Genomic DNA, 23470 nt, shown 5'->3' on the forward strand with positions numbered 1-23470 from the left:
CACTTTACAAACAATGAAGAATTTGGCGAGTACACTATGGCTTTGATTCTAGCCAAATAACACAGTTTAATGTATTCACACCACCCAACGAAGTAAATGCGCTTCATTTATCCAGAGGATGTGCGAATTCTCATTTTCTTCCAATGTTGCAAGAAATTGCAGTGTAAACTCAAGGTGCATGCCACAGTTATCTGCTTAGAGCTTGAACCTGAGAGATATTATATGAAACATAAGCATTTTACAAAGGGCTGTCCACACCACAGAGACATGCATCTCCAACTGACAGAAAACATGTGCATTAGTGCCGTTTGGTTTTCTGCTCTTCTGCCCCTCCACTACTAATTTCTTTATCAAATTGCTCAGAGCTTTATTGGAACACAGGCCGTGACAGATCTAATGCAAATGTCAATTTTGTGTAGCATAACTTTAGCACTGCATTCCTACATGTACCAATGCTTCACCATCTGACCATGTTGTACCTCTGTCAGTATTATCATGGATAAACGAATGCTTTGCTCTTTGTGAGTATTAATAGTCAATCCTATACTTTGTGGCAAAAACTCAAACTATGCAATTATATAGATCTGATACTGGATATCCTGGATACCTAATATGGGAATATTCTATAATTCTAACTCTTTCCAACAAGTACTTGAGAAATAGATGGCCTCAAACCCCAGAAGTTATTTTATAATTACCCTGTATATGTAGATAATTATCACTTTCACTGATAAGCATGTTATGTATATGTAACATACCAAGAGTGATGCCATTTATGTACTTGCATCTTGTCCTCTTTTTTTTTTTTTTTTTTCAGTTTTATGCATTTAAAAAGATTTCAAAAAAATCCAGATGCAATAACAACTACATTCACGACTAACTTGACACTGCCACATAAACAACTATTACAAAAAAGTGCCAATTCTAGCTATCACTTTCTTTAGTAGGTTTTTAGAGCACCACCAAGCCACTTTCTCTAGAGAATCACAGTGATTTCCAGACTATGGAATGCCATGTTAAAAGAGTTGAAATACCACTATTTTTGATACAAATAGTCACTATCACCTTGTGAAAAGTGATATATGGGGCACATAAACATTTGAGGCCCAAGTGATTGACATCCAGCCTAACATGTCTTTCTTACTTGACACTAAAACCTATATACAAACTGTATAAATGCAATCCATAAAACACATTATATGAATTTTTGGTATTAAAAACAATCAAGAAGTGAATCTGTGTTATAAGAATATATGAGGAGTGGTGCGAAAGTAATGCCTTCTTTTTTTTTCCTCAGAAAATTTAATTCCTACAACTATGCCTTTTACATCGATTAATCTTCAATCATTAATAATAAGGTTTCTGTCTGGTTGAACTCTATGGATGCAGGCTTTCAACTTTTTTCAGCATTTCCACATATCGATCTGAATTGATTGTGGTGCCATGCCTCAAGAAGTCCACAAGCAAGACCTCATCTTTGTCCCAAAACATTGTCGCCATTACTTTTCCCACTCTTAAAGTTTCTTACCCAATGTTTAACAGTGTTCACATCTACAGTATTGTCGCCATAAACATTTTTGAGATGCGTATGGATTTCGATAAGAATCACCTTTCCTTGGTAAGAAATTCAATTGCCACTCTTTGCTTGATACTTATATCTAACGCCCACCACCATTTTGAACTGTGTGCTAAACTCACGAGATTGATCACAGCACTACTCAGTATGGTGAAACTAGAGACCTCTAGTGACCACTCGGTGACAAGTGAAATGATCTATGGCACCACATTTGAAAGCAAAAAAATTAGGAGGCATTACTTTCATCCCGGTCCCAGTACAATAAAAGATGTTTAAGTAAATAAGTTATATATTATGTACATACCAAGAGTACTGATGCTGTCTTTCAAATGAATACTGTGAAATTAATATGGTGATGTATATGTTTTCCACATCATAAATGCTCTAAACATGAATTTATAATTAAATTGTACAATTAAGAGACTTCAGTTAATTGTGTAAGTATGGTACTGTGTTTTTAATAACACAGTAGATCCCTGTGAATTTACATTTCATTATTCTGGATTTTTAAAAACACTACATCAATAATGCAATTTAAATCTCCAGAATACTGTGCAGCATATAAACAGTACTGATATAAACTGATGATAGTTTAAATTTAAAAGAAAAAAAACAATATACTGCTTAAAACTAAGTATATATAAACTGTATTTCTAAATATCAGTTTGATTTATTCTGAAACATTTACTAATGATCTAAAAGGATCTACTGTATCCGTGATATTCTGAAATGTGTATATTTCTAATTTAAAGGAATAGGCCATAACCTGTATTGAGACCCAAAAACTCTTTGTTTTGCCATGAAACTTTATTGCCTAGATTATCCACAGTGAAAAATATAAGGCAGCCATGCTGGCAATTTTTAAAGATCAACGTCATAAATACTAATAAGAGGACCACCATTCTTGGCATCAACAAGTTTATACATATTTACAAGGTAACCAAATGCACCACACCACTGACTTTGTGGTCAGACAATGAACAGTCATAGTACTCGTGTTGTTGATGATCTAACACGGAACACTCATAAGCTGCAAAACAATTAAGTACAAAATAAAGTATAGCTACAAAGCAAGCTAATGAATGACAATGTAATATCTAAGAAGACTGGAATGCAAACAAAACTTGGCAACAATACCAAGATGTTTTTCTTCTTTCTTTTTTTTTTTTCTCTTTTTTACTTTTTTTTACAAGTGACATCAGTGACCACCGAGCATCGATAATAACCTGAGTATGATAACCTGGTCATTGATCCACTGATGTATGAGCACTTACAGGATGGCTAACTAAGGCCTCAGGACTGGATTGTAATATAACAATCTGTACAAAATGGTGGCAAAGGCAACAGGTAGAATATGGGAGTAAAGCACCTCGTAACAAAGGGATGGTATCTGTTTACTGTCAATAGTTTTAGGCCTAGTACAAAAATTTACCAAGCCATTTATTACATATACTTTAATACATTTTCTGGAACAATGGCTCCAAGTAGGATGATGGCAGGCTGGATTTTGAGAATCAAGCTGTACAAAAGTCACAGGGAGGGATACAAGGGCAGTAACACAAAAGCAACATCATTTACATATTCATCTCCTCCTTCTCCTCCTTTTCGCTTTTCTCCATTACTTCACAGTCTTTGGTTACTGAAGTGGCTGGGTTAGGCACACCTGCACACCAATATTGTCTACATAAATGCATTGATTTGTTCACTACAACTTTATTGCATAGTTGAAAATATGTAAATGTTAACCCTGTTAATCTCGGATAGATTTTGTGTCTATCTGCTAGTCCAGTTCACGGATTTGGTTCTCTGAAAAACTTTGAAACTAGTGGAATATTCAGAATACCACTTTTTGAACACTTTCTTGCAAACGACTGTAAACTCCACACTTTTGCTAGTTTTGCTACCAAGATTTTTAATCCGACATCCACATCTGTCGTAACCCAACGCATGTACGCACAGATATCCCTGTGTGGGAGCTGGTCATTTACCTTCATAAAGTTGGCCCTTTGCTGGAAGCCCCGTCAGCAAACTTTTGTGAAACTCAGGAACTCCAAGATTAGCTCATGGCTGTTTACAGCTAACTTGAGGCACACCACTGAGCAGCTAAGGTAATAGTTAATAATCTATATATTTTGTCTGTCACACGTGAGTAGCCAAAGTCCCCGGCTTCAAATGTGATTGGGACTGCTGGACTGTAATATAACGGTTCTGTGGCAAACTCGATGCAGGAGGAGTAGGACTTGGAGTATGACTTCTTCCCCGTGATAAATAAGTTGTGTGGGGTGGTGGAAGATGCGACTGAGTAGTCTGTAGGTAAGGATTGGCATACCCAGCTCGAAAACGAGGGTCTAGCGAATGTCCCAAGTCTGTGAAAGACTGTGGTGGACTACTATGTAGACCACTGTCCCGACTAGTGTTTAGGTGGACGGGAGATGGATTATAGTCCCGGGAGTAGTCAACATAAGGGATGTAGCCATTGTTGTTTTGAGTTTCCTATTAAAAAAAAAGAAATAGAAAAAATAAGGAAAGTTTATACAACAGATTTTATAAAGATAAAAAAAAAACCAATATATAATAAATTTTGAGAATTATCAGGCATAACAACATTAATTCAAGCAAAAAAGCATAATCAAGCAATGGAATGAGTAATTAATATATTAAAATTGTGTGCAAAATGCAAAGGAGACAGAAAAAAGCTTAAAGCATCAAAGATGAAAAGGTATTTTATTACATGTGTGTGTGCATGCAAATTTTTGTTAATGGTGGTCGATGTTCAAAATAACAGTTCAAAAAATATCATAATTATGAGTGAAAACAATTATTAATAATAATTATTTTAAGTTAGTATGTTCAAGTACTGTATGTGCATATGCATCATAAGATATAAAAAAAACCTGTTTTCGAATTATGCAAAATGTGATGAGAACACTTAATGTTACCATTAATTGTCATTAAAATACAAATGTTTTAAAATATAAATTAAAGTACAAATTAGCGTTGGCTAATGATTTTTTGATTTCATATTTTTAGTTATTCAATACAGTTACCAAAAATAACTTTAAAAGCTGAAATAATAAATGCAGATAACACCAAATCTTCTTTTATTATTAATGTTTTTAGATGAGAAATCATTCTTTAAAGGAATTAATTCTCTTATAAATTTGGTCCTATCTAAAATTTTCTTTTTTCCATGCTAAAAGGATCATGACATATGTAGATAACTTCCAACATTTATAGTCATTCTAATGAGGATATTATGATACATGCATATCAAAGGAATATGCAAACTATTGAAAATAAACATGCATCTTTTTGGAATTGTATAACAATGCAATGGCAAATTAAAATAGATTTATACTCATGTCAAATATATTTATAGTGATAAATAAGCAAAATTTTGCTTATTTGAAAAATTTTTAAATAAAATAGTGGAACTAAACTGATTTTTACATAAAAACCTTATATGATCTGTTAAATATTATTTAAAGTGTACAGTATAAGTTTAAAAAGCACACAGTGAATTTTCAGTTTAAAAGAATTTTTAATTTTCCTGAAGTAATTTGTGTGGCAATTTAAATTAATTAAGCTAAAGAAAAACAAAATATCACAAAATGAATTATTATGATAATTTAAGATGATATATATTATATTTAAAATACAAATATTTTTACTGTGTATGTGTGAGTGTGTGCATGCATGTATTATAAAAAGAACATAAATGAGAATATTATAAAATATTAAAATTTTATTAAAGCAATTTCATATGATTTTTATATAAAATATGAAAGTGAAGAAAATCAAGCAGTTTAAAAGGCTAAAAGAGAATTATCTGTAATGATTCAAGCAAAAACATTAAACAAAAAACAGGCAGATAACTAAAGTTTTTCTACTGACCACATAGCAGATAAACAAAAAATTGCCAAAAAAGTAATGCTTCCTTGATATTTACCAAACATGACACTAATGTGATCAAGCATTTGCTAAAGTGCATAAAGCGGCACATTCACATTATAAGAAATGAGGCTAAATGGTTGCAAGTAACCTTACCACCATAGCTTACCCACAGTGTCAACCTGTTCTCTGCAGGTTTCCCTCAGACGTACGGAGTACAGGCGGCTGGGGGTCTATTACACCATCCAGAGCTGTCCATGTAAGTCTGAGGTCAAATGACATAAGAGGTGTGGTGGAAATGTATGTTTGAATCCTATTGAATTGAAAGTCTTACATCTGAGAAATACATGCAGAGAACAGGGCAAATGCTTATGGCTTAAATTTAAAACTGACATTTGTGAAAGTTAAATGTACATGAACAATTTAACTAACGTTAATAAGCAAACAGTTACTTTAAAAAATTTGAGGTTAATCTATTTAAGGCATTTACCCATAAAAACATGCATTAAAATAAGTACTTAAAAATATCATTTTAATATAAAAGAGTAAACCAGTATTTTAATATAAAGGAGTATATTAATATAAGCTGAGAGTAAAAAATAAATGAACAATTCAGGAAAAAGTCATTTTTTAAAGAAGTCTAATTGCTACAAAGTGGATTTTTTTAATTTATTTATATATTTTTTAAATTTTAGATATAGAAATCCTTAATAAAATATCCACTTTGCATTCCTCAAATGTAAAATAAAATTTCAGAATAATAATTGTTTAAAATATACAGTAGAGCATCAGTTATCCAGATGATTGAATGCAAGGTAAAATTAAACAAATTCTGTTATAATGTATTAAGGTAAAAGAAAAAGACTTTACATAACATGAAAAAATGAATTTATTTAATTTAAAAAATAATAATGATAAGTTATACAAAAAAATTCACCTATTTACATATGTATATATATTCGGATAGGTACTGCAAATTTTATGTGGAAAAATTTTATTTAAAGTAACTTTTTAAAATAATGTTCGATCATTTTTTGTTTCGTTTGTTGTAACCTATTTTTTTGCTGTTAAATCTCTCAAGTTCCTTAATAATATCGATTTGATTATATCACATTTTTCTAGTTTTCTCCCCATTTCAGTGTCATTTCTTTTTGTTGACATTTTACAGAAAAAAAAAAAAAAAAAACTGAGAAAAATAATAAATCACAGTTTCAGGCCAATATTATTCTTACCGAATCTGGAGCTAAACTAAATATAATATGAAATAATCAAGAACAAAATATATATGTCACGGAATATTGGGTTTACGGAAACTAAACTATCACTTGTGGTTTCCCGAGAAAACCCATCAGTCCTAATCCAACATTTCACCAAATATACGACGTAAAAAAAACCAGACAGAAATACTCTCATAGCATAATAAAAATTTGTCTCAAATACTACCATTAATAAAAAAAAATAAGAAAAATCAGTCTTTCAAATTATTCCCGATAACTGACTTCTGGATAACCAATGTTCTCTGTACTTCTAAACAGAAGGTAAATTGTCATGAATATGATAGTAAAAAATCCAGCACTTTTTTGAACTCTCCCCAGTATTCTAGAAATTATACAGAAATTGTAAGTTACATAAAACCATGCCCTGCTAAAGCACCACACTTTCCAATACTGGTCAAACTGTAATTTGACTTACAGCTTCATTAGCAGATGTTACTTTGCATGTGAACCAAACTGTCCAACTCCTGTGCTGAATTTGCAAGAATTCCCTACAAAAATGTCGACTGGCTTCACTTCCTTGAAATACATAAAATCCAAGGAAGTGAAGCCAGTCGACATTGCTGGACAGTGCAGTGTCGAGTCAGTTTGGTGTGACATAAGCATTGGGTGATGAAAATTGAGAGTAGGAGTGTGCTATAGGCCTAATGACTCTGATGAGTATAATAAGAAACTGTATGGGGAAATAGAGTGGGCCAGTAAATCAGAGAGTCTTTTAATGGGGAATTTTAATTTCCCAGATATTGACTGGAATTTGGGGGCTGGTCACTCACACACTAGCAAGGCTTTTGTGGATTTATTGGATGACTGTTTTCTACATCAGCATGTTCGGGAGGCAACTAGAGGGAGTAATACTCTTGATTTGATTATCAGTAGCGATTCTTCATGCATTAAGAATCTGCAGGTAAATGAACCATTAGGTGGCAGTGATCACAGTGTGCTGAAGTGGGATTTACTCAAAGAGGTAACTACCATTAGGGATAAAGGGAAGGGTTATTGCTTTCGTAAAGGCGACTACGATGGACTGAGACGGTATTTAAATTCTATACAGTGGGACCAACTGATGATGTTGCCAACAGCAAATTCAAAATGGGAAGCATTAAAAGAACTTATCTTGGAAGCTACTAGGCTTTACATACCAACTAAGAAATATTGTTCAAGGTTTAGGCCTAAGTGGATGTCAGATGAACTAATGAGACATATGGCAGAGAAGAAAAATGCACGGGATACATACAAATTAACACGTGACACAGAAGCCTATGATAGATACAAGTTGATCTGTAACCAAGTTACAAAGGAGGTTAGGCAGGCGAAGGCAGATTACGAGAAATCTTTGGCAAGGGATGCAAAGAAAACCAGTAAAGAGTTCTTTACTTATGTAAACTCCAGAAGGAAGGGGATGAATCAGATTGGTCCACTTGATATTGATGGGTCAACTGCTGATGATCCTGCTCAGGTAGCTAACAGACTAAATGAATATTTTGCATCGACATTCACACATGAGGAGTTATTCGGCGAGGGGAATGCCAGAGGTGGTTTCAACTCTGGCAGTAAGCTAGAGAATCTTGTAATAACTGAGAGGAAAGTGGAGGAGAAATTGTTGAGGATAAACACAAGAAAGGCACCTGGGGTGGATGGGATCTATCCAGTTATATTAAAGGAGGCAGCAAAGGAAGTAAGCAGGCCCTTAGCCATATTTATGAGAGCTTCCTTGGACTCAGGCGAAGTACCCACGGACTGGAGATGTGCAAATGTGACCCCAATTCACAAAGGAGGATCAAAGGGCGACACAAGTAATTATAGACCTGTTAGTTTAACTTCTGTTCTAGGAAAATTAATGGAGGCACTGGTTAAAGAAGCACTGCAGGATCATCTAGACAAGACTTCAGTTATAGCTCAGACACAGCATGGTTTTGTTAAGGGGAAGTCTTGCCTGACCAATTTGATTGGTTACTATGATGTAGTCACAAAAGAACTGGTTGCAGGGAATAACTTTGATATTATATACATGGATTTTAGAAAGGCATTTCATACTGTTGCACATGGAAGACTGCTGCACAAATTGGAGCAGTGTGGCATTGGAGGCAAATTGCTGCTATGGATAAAGGGGTGGTTGAGGGGGAGAAGACAGAGAGTGGTAATCAATGGACACTGCTCATCATGGACTAATGTTATTAGTGGAGTCCCTGAGGGTTCAGTGTTGGGTCCATTATTGTTTTCTGTATTTATAAATGATATTGATGATGGTATATCAAGCTTAATGTCCAAGTTTGCAGATGATACGAAGGTTGGCGGGGTTGTCAAGGACACTACTGACACTATGCTGCTGCAAAAGGATCTGGAAAGGTTGAGCAGATGGGCTGAGAGGTGGCAAATGAAGTTAACATTGACAAATGTAAAGTATTACATATGGGAAACAGCAACCCCAGAGCAACGTATCAACTCTGTGGTATTACACTGACAGTGGTAGAGAATGAAAGGGACCTGGGGGTGGTTGTGCAGGCAGATATGAAGTTTTCTGAGCAGTGCAGACGGGCTGAAAGAGTAGCTCATGGTGTATTGTCAATGATATATAGGAATTTTTCTAGCAGGGATAAGGAGGTGATTATTCCCTTGTATAAGGCAATGGTCAGATCACACCTAGAGTACTGTATACAGGTCTGGAGGCCTCATTTCAAGAAGGATGTAGAGATGCTGGAACGAGTACAGAGAAGGGCAACAAGATTAGTGAATGGAACAAAGGGGTGCTCTTACGAAAAAAGGCTTAAGTTTTGCAAATTACAGTGTCTGGAGACTAGGCACCAGCGAGGTGATCTGACAGAGGTGTATAAAGCCTTGAATGGTTTGAGCATGCTCAATGCTAATGGGATTCTTCCTCTCACTCAGAATAATCACCTGAGAGGGCATAAATTCAAATTGAGAAAAGACAGATGTAGGATAGACGTGAGGAAATTTGCCTTTAGCCAGCGGGTGGTTGGTTGGTGGAATAGACTTCCATCCCTTGTCGTGGAAGTTGATAGCCTAAATAAGTTTAAGGCTCAGCTGGACAGGTATTTTGAACGAACAGAGGGGTAAAGTGGAAGTGGTTATTTTATGCTAATTCTGATGGCAAATAATATTTGGTTAATTTTGATGTCTCTGCTGCAGCTTCCTGAAGCAGAATGCTTCCCAATGTTAATCAAACTGTTATGCAAATATTTAAATATGTAAACTGTTATGTATTGCTTTTAATCATGATTGTCAGCCGCTGTGTCATTCAGGTTGAACATCATATAAACTTGAAAAGGAGTAGTGGTTTTTTTTTTTTTTTTTTTTAACTTTTAAAACTTGAAATAATATTGAAAATGATTTTAGCAACTTAATTCATTTTGTATACATTTCTAGAAAAAGAAAAATTGTTTGCTTTTTGAGTTTATATGCTGTAAAATTTGAATGATGGTGTCCATCAATCATGATTAAGAGCAACCAATCTGGGTCATACATCATGGAGCTTGATTGTTAATGAACCATTCATACTGTAGTGAGTTTTTAATAATACACACACTATTTGGGCAAGTTATGGCAGAGTTTCAATCGGTTATATATAATTTACAGTTATTATGGCATTTTTTTTTTAAAGAAAGGTATAGTAGAACACAATACTGTATTACTCATTGTAGGAACCTTCTTGTGGCAAGTACTACAGTATGCTATAATGACCATGATGGCAATGTTGCTTTTCATTCTGCTGAATGACTGAAGGTCTACTGTAGTTTTAAAAGGACAATTGCTATGTACATTGTGAGATCACAAATGATCTAACAAAGCCATCCACTCTCACTTTTTTTTATCTATAGTTTCAAAGTAGGTACAACAAAATAATGGCAAGTAAAATGAATTTTGTGAGTTCTTTAGGATATTCTGTTCCTGATACACGCAGCAAGTTTTAAGTCAACATGATGTATGCACAATGCAAGCAGTTAGTACAAAGATAGTTTGTTAATTGGAATAAGGGGAAAAATTAAAGTTAATTCCACTTTCGTCATGAAAAAGAAATAAAGCTGTAAAAAATGTACATATGAGGACAGACTGAAAAATATGTAAACTGGCAACACTCTTCTGCTGATATAATTATGATAATTTGGCAACTATGTAGTATGACAGCGTAAATAAAAAAAACTGCAGCCATTATCAACCCACTGTAGGATGGAAGCCTCCTCAACAATTAATGCTGAGGGAATTTGACCATAGTCTGCCACGCTGGTCCAATGTGGGGTGGCAGATTGACCGTATTTAGCAGTCAGGGGCTTGAACCCCGGTCTATTCAAAGAGCGTGTGCTACCTGCACTCCTGCTCCTGACAACTCATCACTATATGGCGAGTTGTTTTGCAAAATACTGAATTGCCATGGCAGTCAAAACACACGTTTGACAAACAATCACAACAGAGTTTTCTGTTAACCTGGAGAAAGCTGGTTAAGAAGCATATGAGATCATTCAAGAAGTATAGAGACTGCTGCTTTCAAAACATCAGCAGTATTCAAGCAGTGGAGATATTTTAAAAGTGAAGTTACAGTGAAAGACCAGCAGAAGAAGCAGCTAACTGAGCACTGCTGTAACAGATACAAGAATGGAACAACTGGTGAAGTAAGACAGAAGATTATAATTGTAAGGATTAGCAGAAATATTGAGTATTTGTTTCAATGGTGCCACAATATTGTGATTGTACCATTAAATATGCCCACATTTATACCATATGGGTTCTGCATGATCTTACAAATGAGAAAAATAAAAGTGAGTTGAATCTGTCAATGATTCATGGAATAAAAGGAACAAACCCAGATATTTCATTCTTAGTTATCACTTTCACAGATACAATATTATGACCCAGAGAATAAGCAGCAAACCAGCATTTGAAAACACAAAGACTGATTACTGATAAAAAATTTTCATACTGTACATCTGCCAAACATTGAAGTTGATTCTGTTTTTTTTTTTTTTTTTACAGTCCCAAAAAGTTGGACTGTAAATTGCTTCTCTTCCTGTGATTTCTGGGCTTTTATCACAATGGATTCTCTCAGTAATCCATTATTATTAGTAGTAATCCTCAGTGGTATTATTAATAATACCTCAGTATTATTTAGTAATATAATACCATCCTCTATAGAGATTTTTTGCCATCTCATTGGTGGGAGAGCAGTTAGTCATCAGCACAGAATCTGAATACCCATTTTTCAGGATTTAACATTAAAAATATATTGTTGTCCTTGTCTTTGGTGTATGAATTGCTCTGGTCATATTCCACGACATTCAAAGGGTCCTACATGTACCCGTTATGGTGTATTATGCTTGTAAAAGTATGTGGCCACTGGCGAATTTGCATTTTTTCTGGCTGAAAAACCAATAACTTATGATGTGGGAAGCTACTCCTCCATATGATACTGGCTAATATCAGATGAGGGAGTAGGACCCTCCCATCTGATAATGAAAGATACCAAAAGATGTTCATGCTCAAACATTGAACTTCAACCTCATCCCTATCTCAGATTAAATCACGTTTAAATGGTGAATTTCCATATTTTTTTTTTTTATAAAATGGTAAACAAAACAAGCACTGCCTTGTTTAGCTACAACAAAGGGCTTGTACCCTAAATTACAGATGCTTAAACTTTTACAACTTTTGGCATTTTTCATAGTTTTGAGTTAAATCCCAACAAGAGTGTCTGATTTTGCATTGATGGGCGACTACTCACCTATTACCTTACTAATAAGTAACACTAAACTTTTCCTAGAAGAAGTGTTATTTACTAGTAGTACGATCCCATCTCATCATAATAGCCTCATATTATGAGAAATGAATGCCACTATATTTAATCTCTGTCTTAATGGAATAAGCTAGTGCTTGTTCTGGCAGTTGTTTTCTGAGGAGAAAATTCGACTGTATGGAGGCTTGTCCCCTAAATTACTAATGAATTATAAACTTTAAAAGTTTTTAATAGCCAATTTATAATCACTCCTAATCATAAACAGGCTGTAGTGAACTAACTGGGTTGTTAACATATAGTGTTCTGAAATTGCATGGAACAAATGTAGGAGAATATTCTACAGCTAAAAATAAGAAAAAAAAAAGTTCCTATAAAGATATGTTTCTAAAGTCTATTTCCAAGATATTAAATATTAATCATGAATTACAAAACCATGTAAAATTTCAAAACATTTTCATTCAAAAATAGTGTAAATCAGGCTTTAAACAGTACAAAATATATGTACCAACACTAATATGAATAGTAACTGTTCTAGTACATGAATCATACCAATTATTCAGTTGTGAATAACCAGTGCAACAGTAAACATATCATGCAGTGTCAACTGTCTGTTACTACAGTTTCGGGTTCCATAGCACCTGCTGCCTTGTTTACAATACAGTATTTGTTAAATTGCCATTATGTGAGAAACCACAAATCCGTTTACTTTTCTGAGTTAATTGATATATAATTTACAGTAAGGTTCACAATAATTCCGTAGCTGTTGTTCACAGATATGACAAAAAATTTACAACTCAAAGAGCACCAAAATGTAAAACAGTTGCTGTTGTGGAAAGCCAATTAAAGAAACAGTTATTCTGAAATCATTACAAGTAAAATAGCAATGATTTCATTACATTGATGATATGAAAACATTGAAGAGCAAAGTTTTCGATATTTGTTAATCACATTGAAGGTATAGTGCCAAAGTTTGCAGAGGATACAAAGGTTGGCAGGGTGGTTAATGACAGTCATCAGGGTGAGCTACTGCAATAAGATCTAGGAAAATTAGGTCAATGAGCTGAGAAACGTCGGCAAATGCAAAGTACTGCATATGGATAGCAGAAAACTAAAAATCATCTAGGGATAATTATGCAGTGACATGAATTCTCTGAACAGTGCAGACATGCTGCCAGAACAGCTCATGGGGTTTTTGTCAATATACAGAAAATTTGCTAGTAGAAAGAACAAAACAAGGAGGTGATTATCCCTTTGTTAACCCACATCTTGAGTGTTGTATACAGGTCTGGAGGCCTTGCTTTCAGAAGGATGTAGATCTGCTGGAAAGGGTGCAGAGAAGGGCAACCAGATTACTCTTACCTAGAAAGGCTTCAATTCTGCAAACTGCAGCTGCTGGAGACTAGGCACATATGTGGTGATCTGATTGAGGTGTTTAAGTCCTTGAATGGATTGAGTAAGCAATGTGAATGTGAGTAAATGTGAATGGCATTCTTCCTCTTGCTGAAGTTACGCACACATGAGGGGCATAAATTTAAGTTGAGGAAGGATGGTTGCAGGATAGATGTGCAAAAGTTTGCTTATGGCCAGTGGGTGGTTGATTGTTGGAACAGGCTTCCATCTGTTCTTGTGGATGTGGATGGTTTGAATAAATTCAAGGGAGAACTAGACAGATTTTTGGAGAGTATGGATGAGAGAAGTGTGTGTGTGTGTGTGTGTGTGTGTGTGTGTGTGTGTGTGTGTGTGTGTGTGTGTGTGTGTGTGTGTGTGTGATGAAAAAATCTATACACTACTTAATGAAAAAAAGGGTTTTTTTTTAGGAGCATTAGCAACTAAGGCCATATTGCTTCATGATATGCGGTGGTCATTCCTTAACCTTTCCGCATCCTCCGTATTTGGTGGTGACGGGCTCGAACCCCGGTCTAATCAAGAAGCGTGTGCTACGCACTGCTGCTCCTTCCCACCTGGCTACGGAGGCGCCCCAAAATAATGAAAAAAAAGTTAAAAGCATTCTCTATGATAGATTTTACCCCTGTGCTACAGGCAGTGTAAATTCCATACTTAATAATTAAATCTCTTGAGTTACATCTAAGAATCCCCCAGCACACAAAATTTTAAAAAGGACTGGCATCCAAAATTGCTTCAAAGTGGTGAAAGAATCAAATAGTTTGTTTATATTTGTATAAGCAAGATACGTAGTTGATCACATAACTGATGTTTGGAAAACAACAAACTTCTTCTGAGCTTATAATTTAACCATTTTGGCATTCATGTACTCTACTGATAAGATCATATATGTTACTGGTTAAAGGACAGATAATAAGCACAGGTCATTAAAAGTAAAACAAATAGAAAAAAAGTACTTCAAAATAACAGTTATCTGTCACTAAAGACTTTTGTATCCAAAATTACTCCAAGAAATTTAAGTGGATCCCATTTAAATTAGAATGAGGAACAAACAAGAAGGAGCAAGGTTAAACCTAACAGCTAACCCAAAATCATCAAGATAACTGGAAACTCTCTTAATGCAAAATTTTTCAACTCTGAAATGTCACTGAAATCTCTTAAAAAAAAAAAAAAAAAACACATTACTAGCTGAAAAATAAGGAAACAAAATCAAAGAAAACAATAATAAAGTACAAAAGGATGAAAGTTGTGTATGTTTCACAAACACAACAATTTAAAAGTTGTTCCTTGAGAGATGTTAGTCTAATGTATCATGTTAAGAAAACAGGACTAAGAAAGTTTTTTTTTTTTTTTTGGTAGTTGTTGGCGCATCGGCTTCTGTGGCCATAATGCACCTCCCAAGGTTTTTGTAGTACTTTGATCCAAGCCCGAGGCAGGATTCGAACCCGCCACCTTTGGGTTGACAGGCAGGCACTTTACCTACCCAGCTAGCCAGGTCGGCAACTAAGAAAGTGAGTTCATTATTACCATTTATCAGTAATTTACTAACTTTACTCACAAATAAAACAAATAATCACATGACTATCTAACAAACTTCTGCAAGCCATAAATTAATTATAGTAATGCATACTCATTCCCAATTTCTAAAATATTTTAGATTCAGAGCATGATTATGATACAAATCGCATAACTTCAGGCAAGTTATACGATTTGTGCCAATACATGTATGAGTTAGTTAGTTAGTTATTTGGTTTTCAGGAGCATTAGCAACTAAGGCCATATTGCTCCGGGATATGCGGTAGTCATTCCCTGACCTTTCCGCATCCTCTGTATTTGGTGGTGACGGGCTCGAACCCCGGTCTAATCAAGAAGCGTGTGCTACGCACTGCTGCTCCTTCCCACCTGTATACGGAGGCACCTATACATGTATGATGTATGAACTTGTTTACAATACCAATTTCCATTAAAAAAAAAAAATCAGGATCCAAAATAGACAAATGTCAACAGCAAAGAGGGTTTCACGTTTTTAAAAGAGTGTGTGTGTGTGTGTAACTTATTTTTGGTGAAAATTTATACAGGTATATAAATTATATATTAGAATTATAACTATTTTCAAGTCATAGCTCATAAAAACAAGCACATTCAGACACAAAACAAAAAAGGAATACAGAATTCAAATCAAATAGAACATGAATAATATAATTTTTTTTAAACAATAAACTTTAATTAATGTCTTAAATGGACCCTTCTGAATCAAATTGTTGTTTTTTTGAAAATATCAACTTTTCTGTTGAGTAAATATCCTGTATTGTATTGTATTTTCAGTCTTCATGCCTTAATGTTTTCATTTGCATTTAATTTTTCCATATGAATAATTTTATTCTTTTTTACAAAGTGATTGTAAAACCATTCTGAAAAGAGTTCGGAATTGTGTCATTAAATTCTTATTTAGGAAATATTTCTGTTCTTCATAAATAAAATGCATACATAAAAAAGAAGGCAATCTAAATTACAGAAGACCTCATTTAATGAAGTCTTGAATTATTGAGATTTTACTGTAAATATATATATATCTACTATTGTACTACAACTGCTGTAAATGCACAAAGTGAAATACAGCCACTCCCCGGATTACATAATACTCGACTTACGGACATTCGACTCCCGGATTACATAATACTCGACTAACGGACATTCGGAAAATCATAAGCTTTTGCCAGCCGGTGCAAACTTAAAATCATGGAAATGTATTTTGCAATAAATGGAGGTATCTTGAAAATATTGTAATGCAAACCCAATAACACACTGTGTTTTTTTTTTTGGCAATTCGTTCAAGATCTTGGATGTTGAAATTTTCGCTATATAACTAAGCTATTTATCTCTCTAAAATGTCATTTTTATAAGAAATTGCATTACACTTTCATTATTATTATATTTTCCATTATAAGAATCGATTTTGAACACCTCGTGATATTTTTCTAAAACACATTTCTGGAGGTCACTGCCATAAAACAATAAAAACAATTTTCACTTTATGATTTATTGGACTTTTCTGTTAGCGCATTCTATTATAAATGGGTAGTAAACTCGATCTTAATGCATTTGCGATAATACCAATAACTGGAATTCTGTGGGTTTTACGTTACAGTATTATGGTGAAATAAGTTCCCCTTCACTGAAATCAAATCTTCAATCATATAAAAAAACATAAATTTTCAGAATCTTTTCTTCATTCCTATTTACTTATTAAAATGGTGGAGGGAAAGGGACCAGCGGAAAGTGCAAGTAGAAATGAAACAAAATTGATTTAGAAATGAAGATGATTAATTAAGTACAAAGCAGGACAAAGGTTTCATCTATTGCACAGCATTAGGTCTTGCTGCTTTAACAGTGAATACTATTTTAAGGGACAGTGCACGTATAAATGAACATGTTAAAGGATCAATGCATTTAAGATCAGTGTTCGGGTGCTATATTGAAGATGGAAAAGCTATTAATAAATATGGATGGAAAAAATCAGATTCAGAAGCAAGTGCCCCTGAGTACAATGGCCATTCAAGCAAAAACAAGAAGTATTTATGAAGATATTATGGATAAGTACAGCAAACCCTAAGCCAAGTTCGTGGCAAGCAATGGGTGGTTTAATAGGTTCAAGCATTGCACTGGTTTCCAAAACATTAAAGTATGCGGTGAAGTCACCAGTGCCGATTCTGCAGCTGCAGAGAAAATTTGTGAACTGTTGGAAAAAAACCCTTCCAAATCTCCACAGCCCTCCCTCAACTTCCATAGCAGTGTTTATCAGCTGGAGAGTTAATTCTGGCAACGATGCTCGAAAGATAAAACTTGCTGACATGCTTCTCCTCTCACTTTTGGTAATTTTATAATTTGGAAATTTTTTTAAATTTTGTACACTTTTGTAATTTTCCTACACATAAGATAAAAAAAATCGAATAAACAATTCTATTTACATGTTCATCGAACATTTCTTTTTTGCTTCAATCAAATGCTGCATAAGCATTTAGGGAAATTCCAACTTACGTAGAGTTCCGCAGAATGCAACTTTTATGTAAGTCGGGGAGTGGCTGTACACAAGAATGATTTCCATTCTGTTCTGGAAAAGGCGATTAAATGTAGAAACTGTGCATGTGCCAGTTCTGTGACTTTCACATATCTAGCAAAATCACCACATACAAAATGTATTCAAAAATGTCAATGTGGGAAGCATCTCATAATTTGCTGGTCTGATGTACTGCAACATTTCAATTAGACATGTATCTCCATAAAAGTTATGATACACCATTTCCAGATGTAAATGCAGCTTGAGATGAAATTTCATTTCATTTCTACAACTAGTAGGGAGTAAAATGGCTGAATATTCTTTGTTATTATTATTAGCCATATGGTACAAGGAAGCCCGAGGCTTATGCTGCACCAGCCAAAAAAAAAAAAAAAAATTCCCGAGTTACATCCTGAGAGAGAGGGAATCACCAGGAAAGAGAAGAATGATGATATCCAGCTCAGGTCTCTGGGTTTGCCAAGCCCATACTCACCAGATGTGAGCCCCCAGGGTTGTCATGACACAATGAAATGAAAGCATATTTTTAAGTAGAGAGTGTAAAGTTAAAGCTATAAGTGATATTCAAAATAGAAGAAAGAAAACTGTTGTTTGCCGTGAGTTTTATTTGATTGTATTTCATTTCAGCTTGTTGTACAATGTGGAGAAACAGACAAATTTTGTGTTAAGAGAAGAGCATTTCCATTGAGAATTATGTGATACAAACAACAGGAAATTATAATTTCTTCATCTGAAGCATTGAGTTGCAGAATTTTTTTTTATTAATTTAATTTTTATATCACAATTACAATACAAGACCACAATTGTTAGCCTCGATCATCTGATGTGGGCTTAAAAATGATGAAATTTAAGAAATTCTCTGAAATTTATTCAATTAATAATATATTTAGATTTATTATTAAATAAATAAAATTAAAATGAAATAAGTATTATGAGGAGATAATTAATACCCATGTCACCAAAAGAAGATTTCAAATTCAGTAAAGGTACAGTCAGACTGCCACCATGCTTGGCTGAATTATTGTTCTGAAGTAAATGCCTGATATCAGTCCAGTTGGCACAGTGGAAGTATAACAGGTACTGGCTTGAATAAGATAAATGTAGAGAAATTGGAACTGGGGAGATTATTTGGGAATCTATTTTTTTTACAAAAATATCACTGGATGCTATCATCTTCACTTCGAAATGCTATATATTTTTCTATTTATTTCCGTAAGGTCAGGGAATGACCACCTCATATCCCCAGAGCAATATGACCTTAGTTGCTAATGCTCCAACCAAATAACAATAATAACAATAATTTATTTCGGTGTAATTCACATCATTCTTATACTTATTTGTTTGCAAATATCAGATTACACTGCATTTCCCACCACTTTAAACTGAAAAATCAAATCTGCACAGTAATCATCATCATCCTCATAAGTTTTCTGCTACATGGTAAGTCTATGACAGTCAGAACTCAAATTCAATCTCTCCAGTTTAATTCTCTCTCTAATTCAATGTCTCTAGCCCGCCTCCTTCAGCCTACAGTACTCACAGCTGCTATAAAATCATCCAAAATTTCAGTTCTCCTTGTTTATCTCAAGTCTCTTGCCCATTATAATTGAAGGAAACATTTTTTAACAAACTCCCCTCAGTACATGTCCAATCAAATTTTTTTCTTTGTTTTCCTTATAAACCTTTATCATACTTCAATTTCCTGCTATCCACCTCAATACTTCCTCATTTCTAATGCTATCTACCCATTTCACCCATTCAAGCCTCCTCAGTACACAAAGTAACACCTATATTTCTGGAAAAATAAATCTTTTTCAGATTTTATAATCTAGGATTTTATTTTACTTTTTTTCTTTTTTTTTTTTGTATTTTTACAAAAAAAAAAAAAAAAAAAAAAAAAAAAATGGAAGAGCAGTGAGCAGGAGTGAGAAAAAAAAAGAAGCAATAAAGAAAGAGAATGGGAAGTCTCCATTGTAAATCTGAACAGTTAGCAGCTATGAATTTACCACATTACTTGATAATTTTTCATTAATCGTACTACAATAAAAAGAATTTGAAAGAACAAGATAAAAGTGGAATCACAGAGAGAGAGAGAGAGAGAGAGAGAGAGAGAGAGAGAGAGAGAGAGTAAAATATGTTCATTACGATAATTTTTGAAAGTTATGATATGAGATAATATCTAATTAGTTATAAGGGAAAACTACATTCTGAGATTTAGAGGCATTATTTATTCCAATGAGGGAAGAGCACAAATGATCATTAACCCTACATTACTTAATGAAGCAACATAAAAATTAACAAGCTGTACTGCATAAAATGTTACGTAAAATAAACATCACCAACTTAATAATCATTCATTTGTTGTTGTTACTAGTGTTTATTCTTTCCAGTTTTATGAGGTAGTTCAAGAAAGAATGCTGATTACAGTAAAATCTCAAATCTGGCATTCTCAAAAATTTGTGGTTAATATTTTTGGGAGTTTTAGTATAGCAGTTTCACTTTCTGAAAATGCTGTTAAAAATAATAATAAATCATAATAAATATTTACTCCAAAGTCCCACGTTTTGAGTGCTACTGCTTTGATACTTATAAATTAAATATTACCAAGAGAAACTCTGCCACTGTTTCAACAAAATACCTGAAGCAATCACTGTATCGTAATGTTGCCTAATCTATACTACAGGATTATAGGGAAGGATATTTCAATGCAGAAGGTGAAATCAAATAAATTTGATTACATTGCCTTAGAATTTACAGTAAAATTATATTGTAAATTATAGAATTTACGATTCACAATTTACAATTATGATACTGTTCAGGTGAACCTACAATACATTTTAAAATCTGAGATACTTCCAGGATGCTGACCGGCTAGCCAGGTGGGTAAAGTGCCCACCTGTGTTCGAATCCCGCCTCAGGCTTGGATCAGAGTAAAATGCAAAAACTTTGGGAGGTGCATTATGGCCACAGAAGCCAATGCGCCAACAACAACAACAAAAAAAAAAAAAAAACCCCTTCCAGGACAGTTTTTTCAGAGCTTACTGGCTTCACATCAGGAGGCAGGTGGTATCTATTAGTGAATGCATGAGAAACCATGCAGAAGTGGTTCCAGGATTTTTCTGAGGGTAGGGGAAGCTAAAGGAGTGTTCTGGGGAAACATTAAGCTTCACCAGGTAACAGTAAAAAAAAAAAATCCATATTATTTTGATCATGGGAGAAGGGGGCTATAGCCCTTTATCTCCTACGTGGGATTGCCCCTGGAACTGTGAATATCGTATGTTGTTTAAGTGAATAGCAAGAGCAGGGTACGGAAGTAAAACTTCCATTTAAATACATAACTGCTATGTGTGCTATATATAATTTTAGCATTGAAATATCCCTCTGCAATCCTATAGTATTATAATAGTATTATAGTGCATAGGATTAACATAGCCCAGTTATAAGTGGAAAAGAACACAATAGTTATGTGTTTAAATGGAAGTTTACTTCCATACACTGCTTGATTGCTCACTTAGACAAAATATGTTATTAACACAGTTTGGCATACTAATAGAGGCTACCTGCTAGCTAATTAGAAGTCAGCAGCTTCAAAAAACCTGTCCTGGAAATGTCTCAAATTTTTAAATGTATAGTAGATTAAACTGTTCAAATGATGCTATGCAATTTAAAAAGATATTAGCAACTCAGTAAATACGGTTATCCAAGGCAGAACCATGGATAATGATATTTGTTTCTAAGTTGGGCTTAAGTCCAAGCTTTAGTGTTGAGTACTCAGAACGGATCTTCAGACTGATTCTCGTGATTGAAAATCTAACCCAGTGATGTGTTCTAAATTTATCTGATTGCATAATCTTTCTGCAAGAGTTGTCGATGCAATGCATTTTACTACCACTGGAGCTGTATGGTATTAGACAAGAAAAATGCATCAAGGGCAAAGTCCTAATAGGTTAAACCTCATTTTAGTGGACTAAGTTGCTAGAATGTTATGAAAAGTGCCATACTGTGGAAAAAAAAAAAAAAAAAAAAAATATATATATATATATATATATATATATTTGGTTATTTGGTTTTTTTTTTTTTTAGGAGCATTAGCAACTAAGGCCATATTGCTCCGGGATATCCGGTGGTCATTCCCTGACCTTTCCACATCCTCCGTATTTGGTGGTGACAGGCTCAAACCCCAGTCTAATCAAGAAGCGTGTGCTATGCACTGCTGCTCCTTCCCACCTGGCTACAGAGGTGCCTATATATATATATATATATAATACTGTATTTTACTGCTTAATGGTTGTGTGGAGTAGACCAGCTTAAAATTTTGCCATATCATATAGTGGATGTGGAAAGTCTGATTAAGTTAGAGAGTGCTGCAAAGCTCTCAAATACCCTTGCTGGAAGTTTAGGTGATTTCCTTCTGATGTCTTCTTTACATCAACAGGTTGATGGAAGAAAATCCTGGCTCTCTGGCAATTAAAATATTTTAACTGATTAACTGATGGTAAATACCATCAGATTGAGACAGTTACATCACCAGTCCCATACAGATGAAAGCTGGTTAAGTGGATGCTGTTTATTAAAGCAATGGTTTATTTTGTTGCTGCATTTATGAGATTTATTTACCTCAATATATATCTGAATTTTATGATGGTTCTTTCAAAATACAGTCCATTCCGGTTATTTGGGACACATCGGGACTAGTGCATTTTGGCCTGATTAAGCGGCTGCCCCAATTATCCGAAGTTTCACGTAAATAGTTAAAATAGTTAAAAATACAATGTAACCCCCCCCCCCTTTTTACAATTGGTTCACTGTACAATCAAATCACGTTACCACAAACTCAACATAGTAAAGTACCGTTCACTATACGATGTGCAGTAAGCGCCGGTCATTGTGATCATGTTTGTGAATTGAATTTTAATTCTATTAAACAGCGATTCTAATTAGCGAAAATAGGAGGAATATTATCCACAGGCTATAAAAGCAAAGATATGTTAAGCACAAATTTACCCTTTATTACCTTACCAATTAAAAAATTAAATGATACGTGAAAATCGGAATAATTAATACATACTATACGTACATACGAACTAGTTGACATTTCTGTTCACTGACATTTGTGGGTGGGGAGAGGTTAAAATTTAAAACAGTAAAAAGATAACTTTCAATTAATAACAAAGAACACAGCACACACAAATTGCAAGTAACACAATACGCTCAAGTGAGAACCGAGTAACGAGTTACAAAGCTTTAAAAATAGGAATGAAGAGAAGATCTGAAAATTAATTTTTTTTATATGATTTAAGATTTCGTGGAAGTGTAAACACATTTCACCATAATAACCCACAGAATTCCAGCTGTCGGTATTATTGCAAATTCAGTAAGATCGAGTTTACTGTACGTTTATGATAGATTTCACTAACAGAAAAGCCCAATAAACAGGTGACTGCTAATTGTTTTTATTGTTTTATGGTTGTGACCTCCAGAATTTCGGCAGAACCATGTGGTACCGT

General features: G+C 34.3%; 1 protein-coding gene across 7 annotated transcripts in view; it reads right to left on the reverse strand.

Annotated features, from left to right (window-relative positions):
* Positions 1 to 2754: 2754 nt before the first annotated feature.
* LOC150076131 (irregular chiasm C-roughest protein-like) overlaps positions 2755 to 23470 on the reverse strand; it is a 565240-nt gene continuing 544524 nt past the window's right edge. For 5 of the 7 annotated variants that reach the window (XM_090388091.1, XM_090388093.1, XM_090388094.1 and 2 more), the window contains one exon: positions 2755 to 4069. In XM_090388091.1, coding sequence (XP_090244217.1) covers positions 3716 to 4069 — 354 coding nt within the window. In that variant the 3' untranslated portion in view covers positions 2755 to 3715. Of the gene's footprint in view, positions 4070 to 5636; positions 5781 to 23470 lie in introns of those variants that run through there. The other 2 variants (XM_090388095.1, XM_090388096.1) reach the window with 2 other exon arrangements.

Source organism: Mastigoproctus giganteus, chromosome 13 (assembly GCF_048544385.1).
Source record: "Mastigoproctus giganteus isolate SK-2022 chromosome 13, ASM4854438v1, whole genome shotgun sequence".
Classification (NCBI taxonomy): domain Eukaryota; kingdom Metazoa; phylum Arthropoda; class Arachnida; order Uropygi; family Thelyphonidae; genus Mastigoproctus; species Mastigoproctus giganteus.